Source organism: Bombina bombina, chromosome 2 (genome assembly GCF_027579735.1).
Source record: "Bombina bombina isolate aBomBom1 chromosome 2, aBomBom1.pri, whole genome shotgun sequence".
NCBI lineage: Eukaryota > Metazoa > Chordata > Amphibia > Anura > Bombinatoridae > Bombina > Bombina bombina.
The window spans coordinates 319,223,294-319,247,315 of record NC_069500.1 but is presented as its reverse complement, the minus strand read 5'-3'; the positions used below and the strand labels follow the sequence as shown (position 1 = coordinate 319,247,315).

The following is a 24,022-nucleotide window of genomic DNA, read 5'->3' as shown; positions in this document are numbered from 1 at the left end:
ATGTAAGAATGATAAAGAGCTAGTGTGGGGCTGCTGCATGTATGTAAGCATGATAAAGAGCCAGTGTGAGGCTGCTGCATGTATGTAAGAATGATAAAGAGCCAGTGTGAGGCTGCTGCATGTATGTAAGCATGATAAAGAGCCTGTGTGGGGCTGCTGCATGTATGTAAGAATGATAAAGAGCCAGTGTGAGGCTGCTGCATGTATGTAAGCATGATAAAGAGCCAGTTTGAGGCTGCTGCATGTATGTAAGAATGATAATAAGACCAGTGTGAGGCTTCTGCATGTATGTAAGCATGATAAAGAGCCAGTGTGAGGCTGCTGCATGTATGCAAGTATGATATAGAGCCAGAGTGAGGCTGCTGCATGTATGTAATCATGGTATAGAGGTCAGTGTGAGGCTGCTGCTTGTATGTAAGTATGATAAAGAGCCAGTGTGAGGCTGCTGCATGTATGTAAATATGATAAAGAGCCAGTGTGAGGCTGCTGCATGCATGTAAGTATTATAAGAGCCAGTATGTGGCTGCTGCATGTATGTAAGCATGATAAAGAGCCAGTGTGAGGCTGCTGCATGTATGTAAGAATTATAAAGAGCCAGTATGGGGCTGCTGCATGTATGTAAGCATGATAAAGAGCCTGTGTGGGGCTGCTGCATGTATGTAAGCATGATAAAGAGCCAGTGTGAGGCTGCTGCAATGTATGTAAGCATGATAAAAAACAGTTTGAGGCTGCTGCATGTATGTAAGAATGATAATAAGACCAGTGTGAGGCTCTGCATGTATGTAAGCATGATAATAAGACCAGTGTGAGGCTGCTGCATGTATGTAAGCATGATAAAGGGCCAGTGTGAGGCTGCTTCATGTATGTAAGTATGATAAAGGTCCAGTGTGAGGCTGCTGCATGTATGTAAGCATGATATAGAGCCGGTGTGGGGCTGCTGCATGTATGTAAGCATGATAAAGAGCCAGTGTGAGGCTGCTGCATGTATGTAACCATGATATAGAGCCAGTGTGAGACTGCTGCATGTATGTAAGCATGATATAGAGCCGGTGTAAGCTGCTGCATGTATGTAAGCATGATATAGAGCCAGTGTGAGGCTGCTGCATGTATGTAAGTATGATAAAGAGCTAGTGTGGGGCTGCTGCATGTATGTAAGCATGATAAAGAGCCAGTGTGAGGCTGCTGCATGTATGTAAGAATGATAAAGAGCCAGTGTGAGGCTGCTGCATGTATGTAAGAATGATAAAGAGCCTGTGTGGGGCTGACTGCATGTATGTAAGAATGATAAAGAGCCAGTGTGAGGCTGCTGCATGTATCTAAGCATGATATAGAGCCTGTGTGGGGCTGCTGCATGTATGTAAGAATGATAAAGAGCCAGTGTGAGGCTGCTGCATGTATGTAAGCATGATAAAGAGCCAGTTTGAGGCTGCTGCATGTATGTAAGAATGATAATAAGACCAGTGTGAGGCTTCTGCATGTATGTAAGCATGATAAAGAGCCAGTGTGAGGCTGCTGCATGTATGCAAGTATGATATAGAGCCAGTGTGAGGCTGCTGCATGTATGTAATCATGGTATAGAGTCAGTGTGAGGCTGCTGCTTGTATGTAAGTATGATAAAGAGCCAGTGTGAGGCTGCTGCATGTATGTAAATATGATAAAGAGCCAGTGTGAGGCTGCTGCATGTATGTAAGCATGATATAGAGCCAGTGTGAGGCTGCTGCATGTATGTAAGTATGGTAAAGAGCCGGTGTGAGGCTTCTGCCTGTATGTAAATATGATAAAGAGCCAGTGTGGGGCTGCTGCATATATGTAAGCATGAATATAGAGCCAGTGTGAGGCTGCTGCATGTATGTAAGTATGGTAAAGAGCCGGTGTGAGGCTTCTGCATGTATGTAAGTATGATATAGAGCCAATATGAGGCTGCTGCATGTATCTAAGCATGATATAGAGCCAGTGTGGGGCTGCTGCATGTATGTAAGGCATGATATAGAGCCAGTGTGAGGCTGCTGCATGTATGTAAGCATGATATAGAGCCAGTGTGAGGCGTGCTGCATGTATGTAAGCATGATATAGAGCCTGTGTGAGGCTGCTGCATGTATCTAAGCATGATAAAGAGCCAGTGTGGGGCTGCTGCATGTATGTAAGCATGATAAAGAGCCCAGTGTGAGGCTGCCTGCTGCATGTAGGAAAGAGTCAGTGTGAGGCTGCTGCATGTATGTAAGCATGATATAGAGCTAGTGTGAGGCTGCTGCATGTATGTAAGCATGATAAAGGGCCAGTGTGAGGCTGCTGAATGTATGTAAGTGTGATAAAGGACCAGTGTGAGGCTGCTGCATGTATGTAAGCATGATATAGAGCCAGTGTGAGGCTGCTGCATGTATGTAAGTGTTTATATAGAGCCAGTGTGAGGCTGCTGCATGTGTGTAAGTATGATATAGAGCCAGTATGAGGCTGCTGCATGTATCTAAGCATGATATAGAGCCAGTGTGGGGCTGCGGCATGTATGTAGCATGATATAGAGCTAGTGTGAGGCTGCTGCATGTATGTAAGCTTGATAAAGGGCCAGTGTGAGGCTGCTTCATGTATGTAAGTATGATAAAGGACCAGTGTGAGGCTGCTGAATGTATGTAAGCATGATATAGAGCCGATGTGGGGCTGCTGCATGTATGTATGCATGATAAAGAGCCGGTGTGAGACTTGCTGCATGTAGTAAGCATGATATAGAGCCAGTGTGAGACTGCTGCATGTATGTAAGCATGATAAAGAGCCGATGTGAGGCTGCTGCATGTATGTAAGCATGGATAAAGAGCCGATGTGAGGCTGCTGCATGTATGTAAGCATGATAAAGAACCTGGTGTGAGGCTGCTGCAAGTATGTAAGCATGATAAAGAGCTAGTGTGAGGCTGCTGCATGTATGTAAACATGATATAGAGCCGGTGTTAGGGTTCTGCATATATGTAAGAATGATAAAGAGCCAGTGTGAGGCTGCTGCATGTATGTAAGAATGAAAAAGAGCCAGAGTGGGGCTGCTGCATGTATGTAAGCATGATAAAGAGCCAGTGTGAGGCTGCTACATGTATGTAAGCATGATAAAGGAGCTGGTACGAGGCTGCTGCATGTATGTAAGCATGATAAAGAGCTGGTATGAGGCTACTGCATGTATGTAAGCATGATATAGAGCCAGTGTGAGGCTGCTGCATATATGTAAGCATGATTATAGAGCCAGTGTGAGGCAGCTGCATGTATGTAAGTATGGTAAAGAGCCGGTGTGAGGCTTCTGCAATGTAATGAAGTATGATATAGAGCCAGTATGAGGCTGCTGCATGTATCTAAGCATGATATAGAGCCAGTGTGGGGCTGCTGTCATGTATGTAAGCATGATATAGAGCCAGTGTGAGGCTGGCTGCATGTATGTAAGCATGATATAGAGCCAGTGTGAGGCTGCTGCATGTATGTAAGCATGATATAGAGCCTGTGTGAGGCTGCTGCATGTATCTAAGCATGATAAAGAGCCAGTGTGTGGGCTGCTGCATGTATGTAAGTCATGATAAAGAGCCAGTGTGAGGCTGCTTGCTGCATGTAGGAAAGAGTCAGTGTGTGGCTGCTGCATGTATGTAAGCATGATATAGAGCTAGTGTGAGGCTGCTGCATGTATGTAAGCATGATAAAGGGCCAGTGTGAGGCTGCTTCATGTATGTAAGTGTGATAAAGGACCAGTGTGAGGCTGCTGCATGTATGTAAGCATGATATAGAGCCAGTGTGAGGGCTGCTGCATGTATGTAAGATGTTATATAGAGCCAGTGTGAGGCTGCTGCATGTGTGTAAGTATGATATAGAGCAGTATGAGGCTGCTGCATGTATCTAAGCATGATATAGAGCCAGTGTGGGGCTGCTGCATGTATGTAAGCATGATATAGAGCTAGTGTGAGGCTGCTGCATGTATGTAAGCATGATTAAAGGGCCCAGTGTGAGGCTGCTTCATGTATGTAAGTATGATAAAGGACCAGTGTGAGGCTGCTGAATGTATGTAAGCATGATATAGAGCCGATGTGGGGCTGCTGCATGTATGTATGCATGAATAAAGAGCCGGTGTGAGGCTGCAGCATGTATGTAAGCATGATATAAGAGCCAGTGTGAGACTGCTGCATGTATGTAATGCATGATAAAGAGCCGATGTGAGGCTGCCTGCATGTATGTAAGCATGATAAAGAGCCGAGTGAGGCTGCTGCATGTATGTAAGCATGATAAAGACCTGGTGTGAGGCTGCTGCATGTATGTAAGCATGATAAAGAGCTAGTGTGAGGCTGCTGCATGTATGTAAACATGATATAGAGCCGGTGGTTAGGGTTCTGCATATATGAAGAATGATAAAGAGCCAGTGTGAGGCTGCTGCATGTATGTAAGAATGAAAAAGAGCCAGAGGTGGGGCTGCTGCATGTATGTAAGCATGATAAAGAGCCAGTGTGAGCTGCTACATGTATGTAAGCATGATAAAGAGCTGTACGAGGCTGCTGCATGTATGTAAGCATGATAAAGAGCTGGTATGAGGCTACTGCATGTATGTAAGCATGATATAGAGCCAGTGTGAGGCTGCTGCATGTATTTAAGCATGATATAAAGCCAGTGTGAGGCTGCTGCATGTAATGTAAAGCATGATAAAGAGCTGGTGTGAGGCTGCTGCAATGTATGTAAGCATGATAAAGAGCCGGTGTGAGGCTGCTGCATGTATGTAAGCATGATAAAGAGCCGGTGTGAGGCTGCTGCATGTATGTAAGCATGCTAAGAGCCAGTGTGAGGCTGCTGCATGTATGGTAAACATGATAAAGAGTTGGTGTGAGGCTGCTGCATGTATGTAAGAATGATAAAGAGCCAGTGTGAGGCTGCTGCATGTATGTAAGCATGATAAAGAGCCAGTGTGAGGCTGCTGCATGTATGTAAGCATGATATAGAGCCAGTGTGAGGCTGCTGCATGTATGTAAGCATGATATAGAGCCAGTGTGAGGCTGCTGCATGTATGTAAGTATGATACAGAGCCAGTGTGAGGCTGCTACATGTATGTAAGCATGATATAGGAGCTAGTGTGAGGCTGCTGCATGTATGTAAGCATGATATAGAGCCAGTGTGAGGATGCTGCATGTATGTAGAGCATGATAAAGAGCTGGTGTGAGGCTGCTGCATGTTTTAAGAATGATAAAAAATTCAGTTGTGCTCACTCCCGTGGGGTTATTTATGAGGCAGAACTGATTGGCTAAAATGCAAGTTTGTCAAAAGAACTTAGATAAGAGGGAAGTCTTGAGAAGCTTATATACAAGTAATCACAGAGGTAAAAAGTATATTAATATAACAGAGTTAGTTTATGCAGAATTGAGGAATTGGTTATAAATTGATATCTTTTTTAAACAAAAAAACATTTCAAGTAGACTGTCCATTTAACATTTGCATCCTACATAATTATTATATATGTCATTTTTCCTATCTAATTGGTTTTTTTGCTGTAGTTTGGTCACACTTGGTGTAACAAGATTTATTGAACTGTGATAGGTTACCGGGGTGGTGACAGGACTGTGATGGTAAAAGCACATTATGCCCTATCAGGAAGCTGGGATGACAAGCTGGAGTGTGCAAAGATCATACAGAGCAGTGAAGGCAACAATAGCACAGATGCAAACAGAAGATGGTATATCAGACTCTTCCTCCAAGGCTTCTCTGAAGAAGTATCCGCTGCCGTAAGTCATACATATGATGTACATAAAATATGGTTATATTTATACAGGGAAAGTGTTCATTAACACAGCAGCTTGCCTTAGCGCAGAAGTGAAACAGCAACATCAGCAGTATAATATAGAGACAGTTGTATTTTATTTTTTATAATACAAGATCTTTTGATAAGCTGGCCTCGACCATAAAATATGTATAACAATTCTATTTTAGGCTTATAATATAACTGTGGACTAATTAAAATGTATATATGTATGTATATATAATATATATATATATATATATATAATGTGTGTATGTATATATATATATTTATATATATTTATATATAACCACATACATATACAGTACATATATATATATATATATATTTATATATAAATTGATTGAGATGAACAGCGCACTCCCCACTCGCTTATGAGATAAAGACCAGGGTGCAGCAAATTCCAAATAACAAAGTCCAATGATTGCACTCTCTTGATTTAACACAGCAAACTTAATGTTTTAATGTCATAAATTTGCCCCCTCTTATGCCAACCTTTTTATGGGTTGTTGGGAGCTGTTTCACGTCTTTTGAGAGAGGAATCCTTTCAGAAATAGAATACATCACTTTTTTTAGATATATTGACGATCTGCTGTTTGTATTTGAGGGTTGACTCTAAAGAGGCTGACTGTTTTTGCAGTTTTATTTAATGATTAATACATGTGGTCTAAAATTTGTAGGAGAACATAATTCTAGATCTATACATTTTTCAGATCTAACTTTGCATGCAAATCTAGAGAAAGAAACCATTGACACTACTCTATATAGAAAACCCACATCTGGGAATACTATATTACAGTTCAATTCATGTCATCCCAGACATGTCCTAAGAGGCATCCCTAAAGGAGAATATATAAGAGCCAAAGAGAAACTGTTCAAACAATGACGACTATTTAAAACAATGTGAAATAATAACAACTAGATTGAAACAAAGAGGCTATGATGAAAACATATTAATTAACGCGAGGAACAGCATACAAAGTGCTACAAGAGAAGATCTCTTAAAATATAAAAACAAAAACTTGATGTCCAAATATAAATGAAAACCTAAATTTATAACCACTTACAGTACGGGATTACAATAAATATGTAAAATCATAAAGGAAACAATCCCAATCTATACTCTGACCCAGTTCTTAAAGAAATAACCCAAGAGGGAGGTAGAACTTGTATCCAAAAAAGGGAAAAACATTGGCCAATTATTTATCTCCCTCAGATTTGCCCATTAAGATCAATAAATGCTGGCTAAAGGAAGAAAAGATTCTTCAGATGTAGAAAAAATATCTGCAAAACATGCAATCATGTTACTGAAGGTAATAAATTTAGCTCCCATATTACTCAACGTGAAACATGAAATTAATTATTACATAAATTGTTCATCTACACATGCAGTATATTTCTTAACATGTCTCCATTTGGCAAAATTCATATGTAAGAAAACCAAACGTCCCATAAAAGATAGATTTTAGAATTGAAGATGAAGTTGCAGATACTCCGGTATCCAGACATTTCAAAACACTACATAATTCAGATGTAACCATGTTAAAAATACAGGGAATTGATCATGTCCCATGTGGAAATGAGGTGGAAATAGGGAGGACAAACTGAACAAAAGAGAAGTCTTTTGGATTTTCTCTCTCAAAACTAGCAGTCCTCAGGGACTCAATATGAGAAGAGATTTAGATCTATTTATTTGATAAATATTTATTAACAATTCATTATATATGTTTGAGTCTATATATTTTTTTTTTATTATTTGGTTTTTATTGTCCAATTATTGCATAACATTGAATCGAGTAATACAATTGAACAGTACAGGAGTAGATATAAGACCACATAAGCATAGTCATACAATTTGGTTTTTGGACATTACATTTTCTAATAATAAACAAAATAACAAAAACAAAACATAACAAAACAAAATGTAGGTATCAATGGTTGGTTTAGGACAAGTCAGTTATACATGACAGCTCTGATTCCGGTTAAACAATGAGACATATATGGCTTTACATATCAATTTCATGATACTCCGTTTGTAATATTGTCTTATCAAATTGGGATCTAATTTAGGTATATTATTACATGCTTGTGTATTAGTGTGTCTGAAATTTTGAAGCGATAATTAAGACTACCCAATAGAACATAATATTATTATATATTTTGCAACGTCTGGTTTTAAGGAAATTATATTCCTCCAAGCTTAGCATATTATTACTTATAACTATCCAATTGGTCAATGTAGGTGTTTCTACAGATTACCAATTCTAAACTATTGCGTACTTTGCAGCGTTGCTTAGGACAATTAAGTAATTTCTTATGTTCACTTTGTATAGAATGTGGGAACCCATGGAATATCCATATGTTTGGCTGTAATGGAATGGTTTTATTCAGTATTTTGGGTGGTTTCTGTAGCTATTGCTTTCCAGAAAGGAGTTAACTTTTGGCATGTCCACCAGATGTGTGCCATATTTCCCACACTATTTTCACACTCTCCAGCACACGTTCTGCTTTTGGGATGTATCTTTTTGAGTCTGCTTGGTGTTAAATACCAACAATGCAGTATTTTATAATTTATTTCTAGAATTCTACATGATATAGAGGTACTTTTTATATTACTAAAGATTTTAAGGGATTCTGAGTGTGTTATGTTGATCTCTAATTCGTTACCTCCAGGTATTTAAAAATTGTGGAATATAACCCGGGTTTGTTTGCTGCAAGATACCATATATAATGGAGACAGTATGTGTCATTTTCCCGTTGTGTATACACAATTTCTCGTAGTTTGTTAAGGGTCTTAGAAGATTGATTTTGTCTCTGCGTTAGTAATTTATGAGTGACACTGATGATAAGGATACCATTGTTGAAAGAATGTTAATCCTTTATTTGAGAGGTCCTGTTGTGTATATTTGGTTGTTGCAGTGGCCAATTGGAATACGATGTAATGTTTTATTTGTGTCCTCTAAAGCTTTTTTAATATAACCCAGACCAGGTGTGAATTCTGCATTGTCAATGAGAGGAGTGAGTGGGGAGTATTGAGATGAGTAGAAATGTGAATTCAACCTAGCTCTGTTCCAAACAGTATAAGTTTCAGTTATTAAATCATTAAAAGATGTATGTAATGACTTTTGTACTATGACGGTCCAACACTGCGCACCAAGGTGATCTGATTTTAGAGATAGTATGTTCTAATTCTACCCACGCTTTGCTTTCCATGTTATGGAACTAATCTACTATTCTCTGTAAAAATACTGCCACCCTATATTTTTATAAGTCTGGAACCCACAGATTCTGGCCCTGTTTTTAGTCCTATATAAAAATTCAATATTTGACGATGCTTCTGTGGGATGTATAGAGGAGTGATAGGTATGGGTAATGCCTGCAGTATGTACAGTATTCTCTGCAATACATCATTTTTATACTGTGTATTTTACCTAGCCAGGAGATCTTTCTGGACTCTTCATCTTGATAAATCTGCAATTATATTATTACTCAAAGGTAGATAAACAGGTCTGCCACGGATGTTGCCAAATATATCCCCCAAATATTTCATGTCTCTGTTTGCAACCTGAAGTCATGATATTTTGCAGGGATTCAGGGGGGGGGATTCAGGGGGCAATGTTGCATTAAAATTTCGGATTTGGTAACGTTTATTTTTGTAGTATGATACCCATCTGAAATTTCTCAAATATTGACATTATTTTTGAATAGAGGTATCTGGGTTTGTAGTGAATAGTAAACATAATCTGCATATAGGAGAATGTTTGTTTCTGTGTGCTCCCTATACCAATACCTTGGATTGATTGTTCTGACTTAATTTGTGTTGCGAACGACTCTATTACACAAGCGAACAGTAAGAGTGAGAGGAGGCACCCTGTCTCGTCCCGTTTGTTATATGAAATGAGTTAGATAAGGTACCATTGATCCTAATTCTTTGCCGTTGAAGATGCATATAACGAGAATAGTTTGTCAATGAACCATGAGCTTAATCCAAATAATTGTAGTGAGCATCTTAAAAAAGACCAGCATATGTGGTCTATGCTTTTTCAGCATCCGTGGATATAACCTCTAGGGGTGTATGTGATGTTTTGGCATGCAATAATATTTGTACTGCTCGGACAGTGTTGTCCCTAGCTTATCTTAATTTATGATGCAACTTGGGTTTTATTAATCAGCGTCTGGCATTTCCTCTGTTAGATGATTGGCTAGCAATTTAGCAAAAAATTTTGAAATCTGTGTTCAAGAGTGAAATTGACCTATAATTTTCAACCTGCGTGGAAGAATTTACCGGTTTGGGGAGGAGAGTTATGTGAGGCTTCTAGGGAGAATGGGTTAACATCCGAAATATCATTAAAAAGAGTACATAACTGGGGGGCAAGAATATCTTTAAATTTCTTATAATACGCATTTGTGAATCCGTCGGGTCCTGGAGCTTTGTCTACTGGTAGTCTTTAATAATTGACTTTATTATCTCTTTTACCGTGTTTCGCCCCGAAATATCCTCACTTTGTTTTTTGTCTAACTGAGTATATATATTTTTATGTTTAATTGCTTAAATACATAGGTAAATCTATATTCAAATGTAGTTAAATATTGCTATCTTTTAACGAATTAGGTTTCAGTTTCAGTTTTTAATTTAACATATGAACACTGTTTAAGAATAAATATTTGGGCTAAATGGGTAGTAAAATTATTTTCGAAATATATTTAGGATTGCTACAGGATTCTAATACTATATTTACAAACCTAAAAATGTAAAATCTAAAACTCAAAGTAGATCTAATTTGAATATATCAATGTCCAAAATATATCATTGACATATTTATATTCAGGTTTCAACAACTGTCTTTATAGATAACATTGGACATAGATTGATATAGAATCAGCCGTCTGACAGTAACATATTTATGTATTAATTTTCTTCCGCTAAATAACGTATTCATATTAAGTGACTTTATATCCTGTGCGTTGTATATTGTAAATGTAATGAATATAGTAACACCATTGTTGCAAAATAGGTTTTTACCTTTAGATTTTGCTATAAAGCTGTAAGCGGTCTTGGCTGCAATCATGCAGTGACCATTGCGTCTGCATTTGCGCTTGACGGCAACAACTTGTGTGTTAGTTTTAAGTGTGCTCACATAGCGGTTTGGCTGTTATGGTTTTACTCGACTGATTAATAAATTTGTGATTTTTTTATACTTGAGGAGTCGTCTTCATTGCCACAGTGCGCCTACCTTTTGGATTTATATATATATGCATAGGTGAATCGTGGACTTGTTCATCAATCCCCTGGGTGAGATGTTGTTATTGATTTAGATCCTTGCATTGTGCTCTGCACCTTCATAGACCACTGGCTATTAGTATGAAAATGTTCACATGCTTCACATAGTCTGGGGACATATATTTTTACACCATTAACCTTATATTAGCAGTTTATAGCACTTTTGGGCACCTACTATAACTTTAAATTTAGCTGGTCGGCCTAAAGCGCACATAAATTGCTTCTGAGCTAAAGTTTTACTTCACCTGACGCTAAATTTCTGCTTGTTACCTTCAGGGTTTTTAGCTTTAGTGCTCACCAGTAGAACAGGTGAGCTATGAGTTAAACTGTTTTAGCTTTCTTTTTCAGTGTCATACTCCTTCCCTGTAACATTCACACCATGTAGGAAGGTTCTCAGGACTGGTGAGGTGATACGCAACTCTGACCATCAGAGCCTAAACTTTAAATTTGGGGTACAAATTTTATTTAACCCCTTTATGTGCTGTGTTATTTGCCATGCCATGCTTAAAAGCGGCCGGGTTAAGCCCGTGAGCGTTAGGTGTTAGTTTTTTTGTTTGTTTTTTTAATTTGTTTCCCTAATTGAAGTCTATAGGGAGAAGTTAGCGCTGTAGCGATATCCAAAGTCCTCAAGTTAAAGCGCATCAGCTTTCGCTTGCGCTCAGAATATTTTCAACTTTAATCTGCATGATAACCCGTGCGCGTTAAAAGATTACTTCTGCTGGTGTTTGCGTGTTAGCGAAAGCGCTAATTAGCGTGCTACTTGTAATCTAGCCCAAAATGTTTTAATTAAAAAAGGCATTTTCAGTTTTTAGTCAGCCTGCTTTTCCTGTATTTTTCCAGAAAATTTTAGTGTTTCCACTCCCCCTTGAGTGGTTAGATTACATCACATGGAATGCAGAACTCTGATACTGTTACACTACTGCACAATTATTGTTTTGATACATTTATACCTATCCCTATTTCAACACAGTAACGGTGAAAAGATAAACAACATTCAGAGGCTTTTCAAGGACCAGGTCTGCAAAACAGTGAACATTTATCTAACAAAATGACAGGTTTTAAATAATATTTAAACATGTATGTTGCAGGTAGGTCTATGTAATGTAGTGATTAACTGCTAATTCATAAGTAAAATAATGACTTTAATGTCCCTTTAAACCTGACACACCAGTTCTTTACTTACTCAGAAGTTTCTGTAACCAACATTTGTTACTGACATTCGTAGAAATTTACCAGCGGAATAGTGACTTAAACAAACAAGAACATAGTGTTTCATCAAGTCAGAGCTAATAACTGTTGGTTGTGCAGATATGTTCATCATTTGCATGTAGAGTGGTTCTAGACCTTACAAAGTGGGAGCGCTAACAAAAGTTGACTACAAACTAAATCTCCAGAATATGTCTACCTTTATTTGTTTTATGTATCCCTTCTCCCTCCATTGCCCTTGGTAGAGCACTGGGCATATACAAAAGGAGGTTCCTTGCAGGTTTATGGCAGCTAGCATCTATGAGATCCGGGGTTGCTACAATAAAGGAATGTGGTGCTTTAGAACCCCATTTAAACTGCGATGGCTTAAATGTGAGATTTTACTAGGGTCTCACTTGCTCTATTGTAGTCTTTGATACTAGGTTTTGATACTGACCATGAAAATGACACTCTGTTGAATTTATGCTGATTGGTTAATGTTATATTCTCTTCTTGTGCAGGGAGAATTCTGAGAACATGTACTTTTTCTCTGAATTGGCTCTTACACTAAATGAATCAGATGACACAGTTGCACCCACAGACAGCAGGTTTCGACCAGACCAACGGTTAATGGAAGAAGGCAAGTGGGATGAGGCCAATGCAGAAAAGCATAGGTTGGAGGAAAACAAAGAGCTGTCCGTAGAAAGCGAGAAGCAGAAGCTGCTGATGCTTTGGAAGAAGGTAGGTTGTGTAAAATAAATGTGATATTTATGTTCTTATATTGTTAAAAAGTGACCCTACATTCTGTAGTCTCCTCTTAAGTGGACAGGAGCAGGAAATTGCAACCACATTAGTTATATTAAGGAGTCTGTTCCTTTCTATCCCATGGCAACTATTAAAAAAAAAGTCAGTTTATTAATACATCTTAACCTCTTTAGGCCTAGAAATTGCCTGTATGCTCCTGAGCAAAATCAAATTAAGAGAGTCATCTGTTATTCCTTACCCTTAACCCTTCAATATATGAGTAATGTATATAGATATTTAATGGGATTATTCTTTGTTTATCCCTATATAAACTTGGCAAATGACTTTGGCATCTTACATATATAGCCTAAGTCAAGTGAGCCCACATATTAGTATGTTATGATGTCATGAACGTGTCAGCCTACAAATTAAGTATAACATTTTATTTATATATCTTTTTTTATATATATATATATATATATAGAGAGAGAGAGAGAGAGAGTGAGAGAGATACAGAGAGAGAGAGAGAGAGAGATACAGAGAGAGAGATAGATAGATAGATAGATAGATAGATAGATAGATAGATAGATATATCACAACGAAGAGGAGTCCACACTCGCTGGGCTTATATTAAGTGTATACTTTATTATACGTGACATTTCAGGGATCAAAATACTCCCCTTCCTCAGAGTATTTTGATCCCCGAAACATGACGTATAAATAAAGTATACACTTGATATAAGCCCAGCGAGGTGCGGACTCTTCGTTGTGATATATCCTTTTTTGCTCCTGTCACGTGGCTTGCTGATTGTACGTGAGAGTGCAAATCCTTTATCTTGTTATGTATATATATATATACTGTATATGTATATAAATATATATATAAAATCCAGGTAATCCTCCCGCCTGGCTCTAGCGATCCGAGGTTACCACAAAGCAGGCACAAACACAGGAATGGGGGGTATTGTATGTTTTTTTTAAATGCAAAAGAGCTGTTTTCTTTGGGGCATGCCCCGCAAAAGGCCCTTTTAAGGGCTGGTAAGGTAATAGAGCTGTTAACTTTTTATTTTAGAATAGGGTAGGGCATTTTTTTATTTTGGGGGGCTTTGTTATTTTTTTAGGGGACTTAGCTTTAGGGGTTAATAGATTTATTAGAGTAGCGGCGAAGTCCGGTCGGCAGATTACTGGTTAATACTTGAAGTTAGGTGTCGGTGATGTTAGGGAGGGCAGATTAGGGGTTAATACTATTTATTATAGGGTTTTTGAGGTGGGAGTGAGGCGGTTTTGGGGTTAATACATTTATTATAGTGGCGGCGAGGTCCCGTCGGCAGATTAGGGGTTAATAAGTGTAGGTAAGGTAGCGGCGACGTTGGGGGGGCAGATTAGGGGTTTAATAAATATAATATTAGGGGTCGGCGATGTTAGGGGCAGCAGATTAGGGGTACATAGCTATAATGTAGGTTGCGGCGGTGTACGGAGGCGGCAGATTAGGGGTTAATAATAAAATGCAGGGGTCAGCGATAGTTAATAAGTGTAAGGTTAGGGGTGTTTAGACCTCGGGGTTACATGTTAGGGTGTTAGGTGCAGACTTAGGAAGTGTTTCCCCATAGGAAAACAATGTGGCCTGCGTTAGGAGCTGAACGCTGCTTTTTTGCAGGTGTTAGGTTTTTTTTTTCAGCTCAAACTGCCCCATTGTTTCCTATGGGGATATCGTGCACAAGCACGTTTTTGAAGCTGGCCGCGTCCGTAAGCAACGCTGGTATTTAGAGTTGAAGTGGCGGTAAATTATGCTCTATGTCCCTTTTTGGAAGCCTAACGCAGCCCTTCAGAGAACTCTAAATACCAGCGTTGTTTAAAAGGTGCGGGGGGAAAAAAAACACGCGTAGCTAACGCACCCCTTCTAACGCAAAACTCTAAATCTAGGTGTTAGTGTTCTGGGCATGTTGTGTGATTGGCTGTCATCGGGTCAGCTCTTATTTGATGCACTGCTTCAGCTTCTGATAAAAGGGTTAAGATGTATTTGCTTCCAAGAGCTGCTTTTATTGGGGGTAAGGTTACTTTATTTATCCTACCTTTAATGTAATGTTTGAATCATTATCTGTACTTTTATTTTCTTTCATTACCTGTATGTTTTATCTGTTATTCATTATGGCGCATACTGAATCTGTCCTGTCTTCTGTTTATATTTGTACCTCAGAAACTAGATCCTCTGAACACTTTTCTAATAATATTAAATGTATCTTTTGCAAGCTGATATAATCCCCAATGGCTCAGCTTTGCAAAACATGTATGGATCCCTTGTGCATTCTGATCAATCTAATGCTGCTTCTAAAGGTTTTTACTACACAGGGGAGTTCGTCAGATTTTGCTCCAAGGTTCAAAGATTTCTTATGCTCTACTATATCTGAGATGGTAGGGCCTATGCCCCTGCCAAATAAGTGTAAAAATGTGGTCCCTGATAATCTCTCTACTGGCTTTTCTGTAAGTCTAAGTCTGTAAAGATGAACATTCCAGGTCCTGCTTCTTCTGATTTATCCTTTGAGGGTGAAGTTTTTTTCAGAAGATCAAGAGTCAGTCTCTGACTCCTTTGTTCTCTTTTAAAAGACGCGTTATGTACTTTTGGTGTCCAGGATTCTAAAGTTTCTGAGGATAAGTCTGTTAAGCATCTGGGTTTGTTTTTTAAACATCTCCAGAGTTTTCTTCGGTTTTCTAATTATATCTAATAATTTATAAAGATTGGTCCAAGCTAGTATTCCTTTTAATCCAGCTCATTGATTTAAAAGGATGTTCCCTTTTCATGCTTCTAATTTAGAGCTTTGGGAAAACCTTTCCTAAAGTAGATGGGACTATTTCTACTTTAACTAAACATACTACTATTCCTATTGAGGATAGTGCCTTTTTAAAGACCCTTTGGATAGGAGATGGAGTCTTTTCATAAAAGTCTTTTCAGCAAACAGGCTTTCTTTTTAGGCCAGCAATTAGTATTGCTTCTGTAGCTGCAGCTTCTAACCTTTAGTTTGAGGGTTTATCTGAGCAGGTTTTCTGAGGAATCTACTGGTGACAAGTTTTCTAATCAATTAAAACTAGTGAAACAGCTTATGCTTTCATTTGTGATGCAGTTGTTGATATTAGTAAGAGCAGAGTGCTATGAATGATGCCCTAGCAGTTTTTGACTAGAAGGGCTTTGTGTTTGAAATCATGGTCTGCTGACATGGTTTCTAAATCCATATATCTCTCTCTTCCTTTTAATAGAAATGTATTGTTTGGGTATGGTTTGGGAGAGATTATTTCTATGGTGACTGGGGGGGGAGGCGTTTCTAGCGCTTCTAACTTGGTTCTTAGATTGACGAAGCAGGGTTCCTCCCGTTTTTCCTGGAAGCCAAACCCTAAAAGAAGCCTGTTTCCACTACCATGTCTTCATGAAGGGTGCAACCCCAAATCCAGATCTTCTGGTAAGGGGCAGATTAAGCCTTTTTCAGGGGGCTTGGTTTCATTTTGTTCAAGATCTATAGGTTCTGAACATTGTTTCCTAAGTATACAAAATAGATTTCAGATCAAGTCCTCCCAGGGAAACGTTCATTCTGTCTTAGGTTCCAAAGAATACTGTAAAGGCAGGAGCCTATGTCAGTCAATTTCAGATCTGGAATCTATGGTAGTAAAAGTTCCAGTTTTGGAACAGGGACAGGACTTTTATTCCAACCTCTTATTTGTTCCTAAGAAAGAAGGAATTTACAAATCTGTTCTGGACTTAAAAACTTTAAACAAGTTTCTCATGGTTCCTTCTTTCAAGATGGAGACCATTCAGACGATTTTTCCTTTTGTCCAAAAGGGAACAGTTTATGTCCTCTATAGATCTAAAGGTTGCTTATCTTCATATCCCTTTTCACAGTTCATCATCAATTTCTAAGATTTGCATTCCTGGACAACATTTTCAGTTTGTTGCTCTACCATTCAGTGTGGCTACCACTCGCAGAATTTTTACAAAGGTTTTTGGGTCTCTCTCATCAGTAATAAGAGCTCATGTGTTTCTGTGGTTCCTTACCTGGATGATATCTTTGTATAGGCGCCATCATTACATTTAGCAATATTTCATAACAAAGGTAAAAAACACTCATCTCAAAGGAGAACTCTAAAGATGGGATTGAAACTGCCCAAATTCAAGCCGTGCTGTAAAGGCTGTCTGCTTTATGTATAGAAGCAAGCTACAGAGCAAAGCTCCAATTCACTTGAGCTGTGTCCTACATAAAACTGTGTGGGATACGTGCAGGCAAAAGGTACATCAGTTTTTAATCTGCACCATTGATCTTTTATGTCAATAAAGAATTTGGAATTTTTCCGGGAGTGCTGAACCTCTTTTTCTACACAATATCTCATACCAACAGATTTTTGTTGTTTCTTCAAGAACATGGTTGGAACGTTAAGTTTCAAAAAATCTGTCTGTTGTTCCCTCAATCCAGTATTACTTTTCTGGGTATGATAATTGATGCAGTCTCCATGAGACTTTCCTTGACATAACAGAGAAGGCTGAAGTTACTCTCAGCTTGTGTAAATCTTCGGTCAGTTCCTTTTCCTTCTGTGGCTCTTTGTATGGAAGATTTAGGTCTGATGACTGCAACCTCAGATGCTATTAATTTTGTTTGGTTTTACATGAAAACTCTAATTGTTTGTATGCTTTGTCAGTGGTGCAGGGATTACTCTCAGTTGGCCCAAAAGATTCTTTATGATGCCAATACAAGACAATCCATTTCTTGGTGGATCAATCATCTGTCCATTGTTCTGGGGACATCTTTTGTTTATCCAGTTTTGGACTGTGATCTCAACAGATTCAAGTCTCTCGGTTGGGGTGCAGCCTGGGGGTCTCAGAGAGCACAGAGAGTTTGATTACTTTAGGAGGTGAAGTTGCCTATAAATGTTATGGGAGCCCTTTTCAGAGCCCTTCAGTTTTGGTCCCTCCTGAAAAGACAGACTTAATTACATTTTCAGTCAGACAATGTCAAAGCAGTGGCTTACATCAATCATCAGGAAGGAACTCGCAGTTCCCGCGTGGTAAGGGAGGTTTCCTGAATTCTGACTTGGGCAGAGAGCAATTCCTGTATAATTTCTGCAGTACATTTTCTGAGGGGCGAGCAATTGGGAAGCAGACTTTCTCAATTGTCAATCCCTTAACCCAGGGGAATGGTCTCTTCATCTCGAAGTCTTCAGTCAGATTGTAGACCTATGGGGTTTTCCAGAATTGGATCTTATAGCTTCTCGTTTAAACACTAAAATTCCCCAGATATTTTGCGAGGTCCAGGGATCCTCAGGTGGAGTTTGTGGATGATCTAGTAGCTCGTTGGTTGTTCGTCTGGCTGACATTTTTCTGCATCATGTTCTGTTACCAAGGGTAATAGCCAGGATCAAGCAGGAGGTATCATCAGTAATCCTGATTGCTCCAGCTTGGCCTCGCTGGACTTGGTTTGTGGATCTGGTACATGTCCTCCATGGCTACTGTCTCTGCATCTAGAACTTCTTTCTCAAGGCCCATTCTTTCAGCAGGATCTAAAATCTCTAATCTTGATGGCTTGGAGATTGAGCGCTTAGTTTTGAGACAGGGAGGTTTTTCTGATTCTGTCATTGAAACTTTGGATCAGGCCTGTAAACCCTGTCACATGGAAGATTTACAGTATCCCACAAAAGTGAGTACACCCCTCACATTTTTGTAAATATTTTATTATTTTTATGTGACAACACTGAAGAAATGATACTTTGCTACAATGTAAAGTAGTGAGTGTACAGCCTGTATAACAGTGTAAATTTGCTATCCCTCAAAATACCTCAACACAGGCACTAATGTCTAAACCGTTGACAACAAACGTGGAGTATACCTCTAAGTGGAAATGTCCAAAATGGGCCCAATTCGCCATTTTCCCTCCCCGGTGTCATGTGACTTGTTAGGGTTACAAGGTCTCAGGTGTGAATGGGGAGCAGGTGTGTTAAATTTGGTGTTATCGCTCTCACACTCTCTCACACGCTCTCATACTGGTCACTGGAAGTTCAACATGGCACCTCATGGCAAAGAACTCTCCGAGGATCTGAAAAAAATAGTTGCTCTATATAAAGATGGCCTAGGCTATAAGAAGATTGCCAAGACCTGAAACTGAGCTGCAGCACGGTGGGCAAGACCATACAGCGGTTTCACAGGACAGGTTCCACTCAGAACAGGCCTCGCCATGGTCGACCAAAGAAGTTGAGTGCAAATGCTCAGCATCATATCCAGAGGTTGTCTTTGGGAAATAGACGTATAAGTGCTGCCAGCATTGCTGCAGAGGTTGAAGGGGTGGAGGGTCAGCCTGTAAGTGCTCAGACCATATGCTGCACACTGCATCAAATTGGTCTGCATGGCTGTCATCCCAGAAGGAAGCCTCTTCTAAAGATGATGCACAAGAAGCCAGCAAACAGTTTGCTGAAGACAAGCAGATTAAGGACATGGATTACTAGAACCATGTCCTCTGGTCCGTTGAGACCAAGATAAATTTATTTGGTTCAGATGGTGTCAAGCGTGTGTGGTGGCAACCAGGTGAGGAGTACAAAGACAAGTGTGGCTTGCCTACAGTCAAGCATGATGGTGGGAGTGTCATGGTCTGGGCCTGCATGAGTGCTGCCGGCACTGGTGAGCTCCAGTTCATTGACGGGAACATGAATGCCAACATGTACTGTGACATACTGAAGCAGAGCCTGATCCCCTCCTTTGGAGACTGGGCCGCAGGGCAGTATTCCAACATGATAACGACCCCAAACACACCTCCAAGACGACCATTGCCTTGCTAAAGAAGCTGAGGGTAAAGGTTATGGACTGGCCAAGGCATGTCTCCAGACCTAAACCCTATTGAGCATCTGTGGGCATCTTCAACGGATTGTTTGTATATTTGTTTATACGCTAGTTCCTTAAAGGGACAGTCTACTCCAGGAATTTGTGTTTTTTTTTAAAAAATAATCAATTTATTTGCATAACCAACACGGTTATATTAATATACGTTTTTACCTCTGTAATTACTTTGTATCGAAGCCGCTTTATTTCAGTTCTTTTGACAGACTTGCATTTTAGGCAATTAATGCTGACTCCTAGTTAACTCCACGGAAGTGGAGCACAATGTTTTCTATATGGCACACATGAACTAGAGCTGTCTTGCTGTAAAAAAAACTGTCAAAATGCCTGAGATAAGAGGTGTCCCTCAAGAGGCTTAGAAATTAGCATACGAGCCTACCTAGGTTTAGCTTTCAACAAAGAATACCAAAAGAACAAAGCAATATGTGATGATAAAAGTAAATTGGAAAGTTGTTTAAAATGACATGCCTATCTGAATTATGAAAGTTTAATTTTGACTTGACTGTTCCTTTTAAATGGTCAGATCTCTGCTCTTTCTGTCTTATGTCACAAGAAGATTGCTAAATTTCCAGATATCCAGAATTTTGTCTAGGCTTTAGTCAGGAATAAGCCTGTAATTAAAGCAATTTCTCCTACTTGGAATCTTAATTTGGTTTTAAGAGCTTTGCAGGTTCCTTCTTTGGAACTTATGCATGATTTGGATATCTAGCTTTTGTCTTCGAAAGTTTTGTTTATTTTGGCTATTTCTTCTGCTAGAAGAGTATCTGAATTGTCTGCTTTTTGTTGTGATCCTCTTTATCTTGTCTTTCATCAGGATAAGGCAGTTTTGAGAACTAAGTTTGGCTTTTTGCCCAAGGTAGTTTCTTCTGACAACTTAAATCATAAGATTGTGTGCCCTCTTTTTGTCCTAATCCAAAGAATTCCAAGGAGAGGCTTCTCCATAAATTGGATATGGTCAGAGCTTTGAAGTACTATTTACAGGCTACTAAGTTTTTTAGACAATCTTCTAGCTTGTGTGTTTATTATTCTGGTTCTATAAAGGCTCAGAAGGCTACTGTTGTTTAATTAGCCTCTTGGTTGAAGCTTTTGATTCATAATGCTTACTTGGAGGTGGGTCAGTCTCCTCCTAAACAGATTACTGCCCATTCTACCAGATCAGTTGCTACTTCCTGGGCCTTTAAGAATAAGGCCTCTGTTGATTAAAGTTACAAGGCAGCAACTTGGTCTTCCTTAAATACTTATTTACTTACATAAGTTTTCTAAATTTGACCATTTAGATGTATTTGCTTCTTCTGAAATAGTGTTTGGCAGGACAGATCTTTAAGCAGTGGTTTCTAGGCATTAAATATATTTTATTTATATTTTTCTGCAATGACAAAACACAAACAAAAAAACCTGAATCATCCAATGTATTTAGAATAGTATAAGTCTAGTCTGCCCAGATTGCTCATGGACTTCACATCTTGGGTATTAGTCCCCAGTAGTAATGGATCATTCACTCTCACCACATTTCCGAAAGAAAATAATGTATGCTTACCTGATAAATTCAATTATTTCATGGTGGTGAGAGCCCACTTTTTTCTATTGTGATTATTTTGTTCTGGTCGCAATTTTAGTATGCACTTCTTTTGTTGCATGCTCCTTTGTTGCTCTTATTTTCTTTTTCTACCTTCAACTTTTCTGGTTTGGCTATATGTCAGGTGGGAGGGGTTTTAAGGGCTTTTGGAGTTTAGGGCTATTTGCCTCCTCTTATTGGCCAGGAGTATTATTCCTAGGAGTAATGAATCGTGGAATCTCATCACCATGAAAGAAATTAATTTATTAGGTAAGCATAAATGATATTATTGACTGATATTCCCTTATTTAAATAATCAAACTTAGAGCAGATATCAGTCTTAAAAAATTCCCCGTTTAGGGTTGATTATTGTGCCACTTCGGACATTATTTTTTTTTTTCTTTTCACTTAAGTTAAATATAGAACACTTTGTTGTCACTTGGAATACAATTTTTTTTTACTATTTATTTTATATCTATTTTGGATATATATATATATATATATATATATATATATATATATATATATATATCCAAAATAACTCCCATTAAGGCTTTTTAGAGAATATATTTAGATATTTGTTCCAACACTCATGAATCTATTCCAGCTTGAAAAATAGGCTGAGAACATTCAGTGAAGTAATACAGAGACAATAAGATGTAGTTTGGCCGAGTAAAATTATGCAAACTATCACCCACTGAAAAACAGGTAATTTCTAGCTATGCTTCAAAGGGGTACTTCAGAGCCCATATATCAGAGCTTTCCAAACTTTTCATGTTGGTGGACACACTTTTTAGACCTAAATCATTTCGCGACACAGTAATTCAGTCTTGTACTAGCAAACAGGAGGTTAAACTAACTTGTTTTAAGAGATTCGGACACAAAGATTAATTATATAATAACGAAATGTATTTACAAGTAACAGTAAGTATGTGAAAAAATTAAAAAAAGCTTAATACCACCAATAGCTACTTACTATTTTAATGGGATGTATGAGGTTGATGGGATGAACACAGTTTCTGAATATTTGGTGAAATATTAGATAAAGACACTCACATTTTATCATCAAGCATTTTTAAGCTTCCACTTCCTATCCATATATCAAGAGCAGGAGCAGCAATGCACTACTGGGAGCTAGCTGCAAAAAAAAAAAAAAAACAACCTTTGATTTCTGACCTTCAGCTCAGCGTTTAAGATGCCACCCTTAGAGCTCTGCGAGTCTGACTGGCTACTGCCCGCGCTGCAAACACACTGCTGTACCACTTACTGACTACACATGCAGTCACGAGCTGATTGAGGAGAGCAGTCTGGAGCCAATGTGCCACTAAAGCCGTCAATGGGAATAGTTTCAGTTCCCGCTGAGCTGTGCCAATAGGTTAAGATGATCTGTGACCCACTAGGTATCAATCACGTGTCAACCATGTTATATGCATAGTCGGCAGGCGGAAAGTCGGAAACCAAAAAAATGTTAAATTCCAAACAATTTGTGTTGAAGCAGGGACACACCTACACACTGCTGCCGACACACTAGTGTATCACAACACACAGTTTGGAAGGCACTGCCCTATGTCATCCTTTGATTTAATTATAGGGGTATGAGGCCCCTCATGTGAAAGAGGGAACTCCCCTGGGCATAACACTACCCTCTAATTTTCAGGTGATCACCTGCCCCATGTGCACGCCCATGCAGCGTTTGATGAGGTGTAGGGGCCCATTTATAGCCCTTATTCCCCCATAAACACAGAGGGTTATGAGTCCCCCTGATTGGAAAAAGGGGAGCAATCTCTTTATAATGTGGAGCTCATATCCTTGTTATTAGTATGTGATTGCTATAAAAAAATGAGAGAGGCAGTGGCTCCAATGGAGCCCTTATTCCCTAAGGACAGCATACAATACACACACACACTGACTAACTAAAGTATGAGAAGTAATGTGCCCTTTTAGATATCAGGTGCCAAAGCAGTTGCAATAACCTGAATATCAAATGCCTTTGCATGGTGATGTAGGCTTTTAAAGGGACATAATTAAACATATTTGATGCCCCTTTAATCTTTTCAGGTAGTGACTATGAAGGCTATCAACCACTGTGGTTCGAAAGAAAGGTTGATCCATACACCGGGGAGCTTAACTGTGTTTACAAAGGAGGATACTGGGAGGCCAAAGAAAAACAGGACTGGTCTCTCTGTCCTGATATCTTCTGATCTACTCTGGGATAAAGAGCTGACCGATCTCGCCACCCTCAAGCTGAGCACGCAGGAAGCACAGGAGATGAGGCTCATGGCAGCTTGGTGCTCACGAGCAGATGCCACGAGGACCGAATTCCAGTGTGAAAATAGCCAGAGAAATGACAAACACACCTGCCAAAATAAATCTAAATTCTAGTGGGTGGGGGGAGGGGGGGAGAGGATTAGAAGTATATTTTTTAATGAAAACGCATTTTGTTTTACTACAGTGGTATTTTTAGCAACTAGTAAGGATTGGGTGAAAATATTTTCTTTTCTTGTTTAATAATATGCTTTATTTGATCTTATATTTCTTGCCTCTTCCAACCCTTTTAATAACTGTATTTTTCTTCAAATCAGAAGCCCATCCCTAGGCGTAACTATCCCAGGTTTGAGATAAACATAGAAC

The 24,022-nt window shown here is 39.0% G+C and overlaps 1 protein-coding gene across 1 annotated transcript in view; it reads left to right on the top strand.

The window, feature by feature from the left end:
• Positions 1–23,592, top strand: part of LOC128648791 (oxysterol-binding protein 2-like) — a 731,192-nt gene extending 707,600 nt beyond the window's left edge. The window contains 7 exon segments of the mRNA XM_053701658.1: positions 5,542–5,559; positions 5,562–5,661; positions 5,664–5,705; positions 5,708–5,726; positions 12,749–12,906; positions 12,909–12,968; positions 23,450–23,592. Of these exon segments, the coding sequence (XP_053557633.1) occupies positions 5,542–5,559; positions 5,562–5,661; positions 5,664–5,705; positions 5,708–5,726; positions 12,749–12,906; positions 12,909–12,968; positions 23,450–23,592 (540 nt within the window).
• Positions 23,593–24,022: the final 430 nt, after the last annotated feature.